The 9,943-nt window shown below is 36.1% G+C and overlaps 1 protein-coding gene across 1 annotated transcript in view; it reads right to left on the reverse strand.

The window, feature by feature from the left end:
* PCDH17 (protocadherin 17) overlaps positions 1-9,943 on the reverse strand; it is a gene marked incomplete at its 5' end in the record, with an annotated part of 88,091 nt that overhangs the window by 50,610 nt on the left and 27,538 nt on the right. The window contains 1 exon segment of the mRNA XM_009884161.1: positions 9,740-9,912. Coding sequence (XP_009882463.1) covers positions 9,740-9,912 — 173 coding nt within the window.

Consider the following 9,943-nt stretch of genomic DNA (forward strand, 5'->3'; position numbering starts at 1 on the left):
CAAATTAAACCAAAACAAAAAAAAAAAAGGAAAGAAAAAGCAATAACCATCTTATTTATAACAACTTTTTATATACACAAAGACTTCTATTATGTTTCCTCCCAGACTTTGTTCATTTAAACAAACACAAATTCTAAACAAACACTTCTTTTAAACTTCACCCACAGGCCACGTTTTGTAAGCCTCTGTTTTCTGCTGTTATTCTACCTCTTTGTTGATTTTTAATTTGTCCAGATCTTCCTTAAAAGTGTCGCTACAAACTGAGTACGGTGTCTGTGTCACTAATTAGAGTGTGCTGCAACTCTGGCCTAAATTAAATCATACCACTTTTCTCCCTCTGGAAACCAGGGCATAGGAGAAAAATAGTATATGTACAGAAAAACATCCATGAAAAGGACAGACTGGATTACTGTATACAGAAATTAGGAGATATGCTTTGTTCCAAAAGAATAAAATATGATTAGTATTATCCCAACTGAAGCATTGCTGAATGGAATAATTAACTCCTGTCTCTTATTTAAGACACTTCTGTTACGCCTTCCCCAGCTGGACATAAAACTATTGATAACTACAGTCCAAGTTCAAATTTCCAATTAATACACATCAGTTTTACAGTAACTCCATCTGCAGAATAGTCCTGCCTTTTGGTAACAAGAATGTGACTGGAATGGGATTGTGTCAAAACTTGTTTTTTATCATATCTGTATTTTCTGCTGACTCAGTAAGAGGCGATACAGTCATAAAACATTGATTTAAAATGAGAAAGAGAGGAGATGATGTTGGTTTTATTTTAATTGTCTCCTTTCTATAACTGAATAAACACACACTCTCATATATACATGATTTTTAAACTAGAATTCTATGTAAGCTTAATTAAAAGAAAACTGTAAATACACCATACAAGGACGTTTTCAGACACAGACGAAGAGGCAGGAATAGACTCTCTAGTCCTGTTGCAATTGTTTCCATTATATTACGTATCCATCCAATATATGAATATATGCCCTAGAATTTTCATTAACAAAAGTAAGCACAGGCAGAGAACATCCATTTACCACCCAGGGAAATGCATAAAGCCTGAAACAATGAAAACTATCTATTTTCCGATTTCCTTGTTTCAAAAGTTGTTGATCTTTCTATGCCCCCACTTTTCTTTCAGTTTATAAAAAGAATCTGAAATGAAGAAATGTTAGCTGAAGATAATGATTTTGACATAGAAGTGCCTCGTCTTACGGAGAACTGCAAATCCTTCTCTTGCTTTTCTAGTGGGAATAAAGCAAAAAGATAACTTATGGATTCTAAGCCTTCCAGGAACAAACTGCAGTACAGTGACTGAGCTCAGCCCTGGGAAAGGTGATGTCAAAACAGAGAGTATAGAAAGGAAGTAATGAGATTTATACTAGTGACTAGTGACACTAGTTTACACTCCTCTACAGGGGAGGGATATTCTGCTTTCTTGCCTCTAAAGTAAAGCATGAAGAAATAAGCACCAACAGTTATAGTACCCAACTGTTAGAATTTGCACTCGTATCTCAGTTTTGGTTTATGGTAACGGATCTGTGATCTTAAAGTGCATGGTATACATTAATTTGCAAATAAGCTAAGCAATGACACCTTGGAAATCTATTAATACTTTTATTGGTACAGTTTCAACCTTTTAAGGTGTTAGTAATGATACATCTTAATTGATTCAGTGGTGAGGCTTCCAATTAAAACAAAATATAGGGAAAAAATATAGATAATTTTCAACCACTGAATTAATTTTTAATTATAAAATAAATGGGAATAATGGGGGAATTTATGAAATTACCTGAAAAATGTAGCACAACGCATCAGATGGTGCATAGCTGAAGCTGTGCTGCATGGCTGTAATCCCTTCTTTGTCTCACTGTGACATGTTTTCTGGGTGTATAGATGCAGAAAGTTCTTTCTGCATGTTTTGAAAGTCAGTTGTAGAAATCCCCCCCCTAATTTGTGGCTAAATACATTAATTAAATGTGGGATATGCTATTCACAAAACTTCACTGCTACTAGATACATGGCAATAATAATCTGCCAGATGCTGGAACATGCACCTGATTAAAAACCTGGTTTGGCAGAACTCAACTCCAGTTGAAAAGCAGGATAATAGGCAATAACAGGCGGCAATAATAGGCTAAGATACTCTGATGCAAAGTGTATTCGCTGTCACTTCAGCTGCCAGAATGTTTGCACTGCTTTTCTATTTTGTATCAATGAAGGCAGATAAGTAAGTAGTTGAGGTATTAAGCTAATCCATCCCTTCTCCATTAGGATGCCACTTTGCTTCCTTTTCTGACTGTTTCCAGGACAAACACGTGTTTCCTCAAACGTCTCCTTCCTCACCTGGATAGCCTTGCTTGAAATCCAAAGTTTCTCATATACTTATGAGAAGAGCACACTACAGAGGAAAGCTATGCCTGGGAACACTCGCATCTCTAACAAGGCCAAACAGACTGGACTCTGCTTCAAAGCACACTCGATTATCGTTGAACCTGACATCACACAGTGTCACTCATGAAACTAGACTCAGTATTATAATATGTGAAATGTAAAAGTGAACCTAAATTGACTGGTAGACTAGTAGACAGTCTAAAAATGAAACTTAAAACCAGAAAGATTCAACGTAACTGTAACAGAGGGAAAAAGAAATCTTTAATACTCTGAGTAAATAAAAGGTTTTAGATACAGGAGATTTGTCGTTATTTTGCCCAAATCCTTCATATAATTTGTTCAATACATAATACAGCAACAGATATGTCACAGATTACTGGGTATTAACATGAGAAAGGTTATGACAATCATCTGTACAGCAAAGGCAACTGACCTGTATTCATCTTTCTAGATCATTAACTTAGGTTCAAAAGAAGAATATTATTCTGATCTCTCAAAATAGGGCATTAGAAAATATTTGCATAGCCTAGCTCAGCCTAGGTAAGGAAGTTTTGCAAAAGTATTATCGTTATCTAGATCAACTTTAAATGAGTGTTTGAAATCAAGGCACTTAGAACATTTGAAACTTTTATGAGTACTTCTCTGACTAAAAGTGAAATATATTAATTTAAAAATTTAATACCAATAGAAGTTTCAATATTATCATTCAACAAGGACTTCATAAGAAGGATGAGACCAATAATAATGCTACTAATTCTCTTAAATTTAGAAGTACTGTTTCACTGAACAAGGTAGTCACAGCAGAAAAGTAGGATGGAAGCACTGGCAGCAGCTTAAATGTCATAATGAATTTGTTAAACACACTGGAGTGGACATAGAATGAATATAAATATCACAGAATCACAGAATTTTCAGAGTTGGAAGGGACCTCTAGAGATCATCTAGCCCAACTCCCCTGCTAAAGCAGGATTGCCTAGAGCACATTACTCAGGACTGCATCCAGGCGGGTCTTGAAAATCTCCAGAGAAGGGGACTCCACAGCCTCCCTGGGCAGCCTGTGCCACTGCTCTGTCACCCGAACCGAAAAGAAGTTTTTCCGTGTATTTGAACGGAACTTCTTATGTTCCAACTTGTGCCCATTGCCCCTTGTCCTGTCACTGGCAACCACGGAGCAGAGTCTGGCTCTATCCTCCTTCAACCCACCTTTTAGATATCTGTAAGCAATAATAAGGTCTCCCCTCAGCTTTCTCTTCTCCAGGCTAAAGAGTCCCAGCTCTCTCAGCCTTTCCTCATAAGGGAGATGCTCCAATCCCTCAATCCTCTTGGTTGCCCTTCGCTGGACTCGCTCCAGCAGTTCCTTATTCTTCATAAAAGTCTGTAATTCTACACACATTTTTAGTCTTAAATTAAAAAATCCCACTATTAGAATGAGGCAAAAATCAAATATCTCCAGGGTGTTGATAACAAATTTGGTCAATCAGAAGAAGTTACAGAATAGATAAGTTAGTCTTTGACCTATGCTCATCTTCATCTAGGATCACAGGTGCTTGCATAAAACACAGAAGCCAAAAAAATGAGAGAGAGAAATATGTGGAAAAGAACAAGTGAAGGGGGGGGGGAATCACATTTTGTGTGGGCTTCACCTAACAGTTTCCAGAATTTACAGTTCTAGAAACAGATACTACTATTAAGTCGTACTAAGAAAAGGAACAAGATTCTCAATACAATTATATTGCTCTGGTAGCTTGCCTGGATAACAATTAATCCAATGAAATTGAAGAATGGGTACTGTATGCAAGTTCTGACATACAGCAGCAAGTTAACATCTTACCTGACCATGTTAGGGGTAAGCAAGTTGGAAGGGATGATAGTCCTGGACATAAAGACTCTTAGGTGGTGTCAGAACAAGTAGCTCAGTCTGACAGCTATTCACATTCTGGGCACAGAGAGAATGTGATAGGAGGTGTTCTGTCCAGGGGAAAAAACCTATGGGAGGAAGCAGTGTTGAACAAAATATTTCACAGGTTGTGTCGGCTCTGGGGGGATTCCCAGCCCCCACCAGTTTCTCAGCAGACGCCATCACCAGCTCTGAGAACTTAGAAAAGAAATATTTCTCCACAATCTTCTTTTTCCATTATCTCATTAAACTGATGTACTCATAAAAGAACCCATCATTCCCAATGGCATGGAAAACATTGGTGATGATGTCAGACAGCAGAAATTTGCTTGATGAACTTTCTGCACTTATCAGTCTAGACTGATTCTCACTCAGTTAAACAGAATGGATTTTAATTATCCTACAGACTTAAGCAAGATTATGGCAAGAAAATCAATGGGTATTTCCAAAAAAATCTTGGTAAAAAAAATCTGATAATTTCTGCTCTGCTGAGGATGGATAATGCAGAATACTTAATTTCAGGGGTCATTCTTGTTTAGAAATTGAGAACTTAAATGCACAAGTTACTACAGGTTCGTTCAGTTAATGTGTTCAGTGGACAAACCTAAGAGTTAATGGTATTCATAGAGATTCAGTAACACTGAAATAGTTTTTATTCCTAAGACTGTTGCATGCATCAGTTGTGATGCAAATGTGGTTTTATTGTGATGATGAAGAAAGAAGTATTATATTTTTAAGTTTGTTTGTGAGTTTGTTTGTTTCTGAAGATACATTACAGTCCTTTTATACTAGTCATCTCTATCCTAGATTAAAACCGTGGTGTTCAACAGAGAAGCCTGGTGAGCAAAACAGGTCCTAGAGGACAAAAACTCTAAAGAGTTTCCTTTTACCCTTCCTCCATGGATGTGCCTCCAGTTTTCATTTTTTCTCAGGATCCGTGCTACTGTTGACGAGGCAACAGCACATGCAGAAATGCCCCCTCTATGGGATGCAGGTGTGAATGGCAAACAAATGTGTTGAAGGAAAGATGCAATGTGCAGTGATAAAGCAAAAACTCAGAAACAAAGCTACCAAATTTGGAGGTACTTAATCCCTTGGATATTTTTGACAATGACATGAAAATGGAGATTAATGTTAAAGCAATGTATTATGTTTTTGTTGGAGAAGTTTATGGAGGACTGTCTCCCATGGGAGGGACCCTATGCCGGAGCAGGGGAAGAGTGTGAGGAATCCTCCCTCTGAGGAGGAAGGAGCAGCAGAGATAACATGTGATGAACTGACTGCAACCCATATTCTCCATCACCCTGCACCGCTCAGGGTGAGGACGTAGAGAATTCAGGAGTGAAGTTGATCCCGGGAAGAAGGGAGGGACGGGGGGAAGGTGTTTTAAGATTTGGTTTATATTTCTCGTTATCTTCCTGTGATTTGATTGGTAATAAATTAAATTAATTTTCCCCAAGTCTGTTTTGCCCATGATGGTAATTGCTGAGTGATCTCCCTGTCCTTATCTCGATCCACGAGCCTTTCGTTCTATTTTCTCTCCCCTGTCCAGCTGAGGAGGGGGAGTGATAGAGTGGCTTTGGTCGGCACCTGGTGTCCAGCCAGGGTCAACCCACCACAAACGAGAAAACACAGACAGAAAAGAAAAAAAAAAAAAAAAAAAAGAAAAAGGAAGAAAATATTCCTGTGAAAATCTGAAGAAGACAATGATTTATGAATAACTACAGAAAAAGTCCATAACTCTATATTGTTTTACTGATTATAAGGTAAACATATCCAGGATTTACTAAGAAAAGTATAAAATGTACATCTTGCTGTTGTACGGCTTCCTTGTAAGTATCATTTATGGTTTACAGTATCACTTTCCACTTTGGATATCTTTTCAAGAAACACAATTTATTGCTGTTATGCTTAAACCATACCAAACAAAACAACTATTCTGTTATTTAAATATAAAGAGTGAATAATATATGCTACTTCAGGTGAAATAAAAGGGTTACTTGACAGATGTCTTCAAAACTGTTAGTTCTTGTAAGACCTCTAAGTAGGGTGATCTCAAACTGTCCAAACTAGTGATAGGGTTTAAAGTCTCAGCAAGAGAAATGAAAAAAAGAGAGGTAAACAAAACAGATCTATCTAAAATCATTCTATTGAAAGAGTAGCAGGCATATGGAACAAGCTGCTTAGTAAGACAGCTGATTCAGATTGCATAAGTAAGCTTAAGAGACAGCTAGATATTTTTTATGCAGAAAGTGGCTTGGAATTCACAGCAAGAGCACCTATGGTTGAGATAACTAAAATGGGACATGCTTATTTTAACTTAAGACTTACTGTCCTGATAACTTTTATAGGCTTGGGCTTTTTCCCCCTTTCTTTCCATTAAGAATGAGCTTTCAGAAGTATTTCATAATGATATCTAATTTGCATTATATTTCCCATTTTTGTGAATGTTTACAATTACCACCAGACAAAACAATATCTAGAGATATTTTTCTTGAAATCAAATATTTTAATAGTAAACTTACTGATGCTTTACCATCCACTGTTTTCACTATTTTAATGCAAATCATAAAGTAAGCTTGATTGCCTACCATCCCCTGCTGAAATCCGAAGATGTCTTGTCTACAAAAATTATTTTTTTTTCATAGAATTTCCTACTTCTCTATTACTGATAGAGGCACAATTGCTGCAGTGCTACTGACACAATTTTTGTCTCAATATGACCATTTAATTTAGAAGTTGCCTAGTCTAGAGTTGCTCAAAACCGTATTTAAACTACAGTCACTGCTAGCACTCTTATTAGTGTGATGGGTAGGGTTGGACCAGCAACAATAGATTTTGGAATTACATACAGAGGACATCAAACTCAAACTTAACTCATTTTTAAATTAGGAATCTCAAGTCAAGATCCTGAATTAACAGTTAATCCTGATCATTTTTCAAAAATGTCAGATCTGATAATTAGCACTGTTCTAATAGAAGAAGGTAAACTATTTTAAATATCTGTAAATAACTATAATCAAGCCTGAAACTTTGCTACAAAATAGTGAATTCTCATCTCTTCACACAACTCAAAGTGGTGACAGAACCACAACTTCTGATACTGCTTCAGGCGCTACTGGAGACAACTGTTTCCAGCAAGCTGTCCATCTCCTTTTCCTGGAAAAAAAATTCTCTAAAGAAAATGCAATCCTTTTTCTATCCTAATCACATATACCATATTTCTCACCCTCCTTCAACTTGGCTTATGACTAGAGGAAGTAATTTTGTTTATTTTCTTTCAAAAGAGAAAAGTTACTTTGGGCTAAGAACCCTAATCATACTAAGCTCAATGACAGGTGATCATTGATTTCATTGGGAACACCACATTGCACCACATTTGTTACTGCAATGATCTGTAACCCCATAAGTTGCTCGCTGCAGGTTCAGTTTTTATAATATGCCAATGATTTTATTACAGCACACTTGAGACGAAAGAGTTTGTACAAGTAAACAAATGGATATCATTACCATTTGTAATTGGATTGGGGGGGGGAAGGAAAAAAGAAAAGTAGTTTATCTCTCTATCTTCATTCTTTTTTTTTTTTTTCTCAGTAAGAATATTCACATAAACACTCGTTGCTCAGTTCGGTGTCTGACAGTACTTAACATTCACAGTTCAATATACGTTTAATAAGAATATGAGGGATTTATATGAGCCACTGGAATAAGTTGTTTCTTGACTATCAGGACCCCTTATCTATATATAATGCAAACCTCCACTCTTTGCATTATAATGAAAATAAGCAACAGGAGTTGTTGGCTTAATCTGCTTACTAGACTTCTTATATTTTGACCAGAATTGGCCTTGATGCTGCTGGCCAAACTGCAATATTATAAACTCTGGTCATACAGTTTTTTTCTAAAAAAACCACACATTTTTTATTTGAGTAGTAAATAATTTTCGTAATAAAACTTTTAAATTTTTAGTACTCTTTCATGGCTATGCTTGATAGATGGAAATCCAGAGATTTTGTCTTTTTCTTACACAAAACTGAGAAAATTAGACACACACTCAAACACCTTCTTTAAAAAAAGAAAAAAGAAAAAAAGAAAAAAAGAAAAAAAGAAAAAAAGAAAAAAAGACCAGTACTGCATCTTTATACAGATCAATGTCCAATTATAAGCAAAGAGTTGCTGTGGCAAAAGGTCAGGAAAAAATAATCTTTCTGGCATTTATTACTTGGAAAATAAGGTCAAATATGAGGTCAACCTTCAAATATATACAGAATAAATTATACTGTAGCATTCTAAATATTCTACACAGCAGAAATCATATTGCAGTCTCAACATAATCAGAAAAATGAAGTTGAACTTGTATTTCCTGATGACTGTACTGCAGATCAGACTAGGCTAAGAGGCAAAAAACCTAGGTCCAATTAATCAACAATTAATAAAAAACTTATATTTCTGCCATATTTTAAATATGAGTTCTTATTAAGGCTGACTTATTTAATAGTATTCTAACTGTCGTCTTTCCCACAACAAACTAGGATAATAGCAAACATACAAAACATTTAAAAATAATTCAGTAGTGCACTTTTTTGTTGCTTACAGCCTAGAAGCAAAACACAAACACACACAATGCTGCAGTGCTCGGTCTGTCTGATGCTTTTTTTAAAAAAAGAAGTGTCTCTTGAAATAAAAGATCTCATAATTAGATAAAACCCATCTGGAAAAAAATGAATTGGACACAGAGTTTGAGGAAATAAACATGCTTGTTTGGCAGAATGAATGCTTTCAGAGAGCATTGTCATTGTCCTGATAGAAGTTATTTTAGTTGTTTCACAGACACTCATCTTTGGTACCTCCACGGGATGTGAATGAAATTGTACTGAAAATCAGATTATGTTATTATTTGACACTTCTCACACCACTATTAATTGTGAAATCCACATTACAAATAGGAAAAAAAAAACAACCATGAAATGAAAACATCTTCTGATCCATTTTTATTCTTGTCTGATATCCCAAGTCTCTTTTCTTTTCCTCATCTCCAAACTACATGAGGAATGTAAAAGACTGGCATTTTTATCTGTTGCAGTCATGTCAAGTTTGAATTTCCAAATCCCGCTTTGGTAGAAGGACTGTATATAATATAACACAGGCAATGCCAGTGGAGATGAAGTATATTCTAATCATTTTATAGAAGTACTAATTTTTTAAATTTTTTTTTTTTTTAATCTTTTGGATACTTGCGGTTTCATTTCATGTCCAATTCTGACAGATACCGAGTGTTCTTTGCTCTGGGCTAGCTACAAGATTTACTGTTTTCTCTGATAGTATTATCAGTGGGCTATTCCACCCTGAGAAATCGTAACTGCAGTACTAATAGGTTTATAATGATGGCTTAAACTTTACACTTTTGTAAGCATTGGAGGCTTCACTCACCTTGTTCAAGTGGCTGGCTTTTAGTTGAAGTAGTTTTCATCTTGAGTGCCTCCCTAACAGACATGTCACAGCAGGAGCCTTTGTTAGTGTCTTGGTCACTGTCAGCCTGATCACTGTCCCCATGCCCGCTGTCCCTCAAGCTGGCTCTTTCTGGATCCTTGAACGTGGAGCTACTGAAATACATATTTGAAAAAAAAAAAAAAA

This window comes from Charadrius vociferus, unplaced genomic scaffold (genome assembly GCF_000708025.1).
Source record: "Charadrius vociferus isolate BGI_N301 unplaced genomic scaffold, ASM70802v2 scaffold314, whole genome shotgun sequence".
Classification (NCBI taxonomy): domain Eukaryota; kingdom Metazoa; phylum Chordata; class Aves; order Charadriiformes; family Charadriidae; genus Charadrius; species Charadrius vociferus.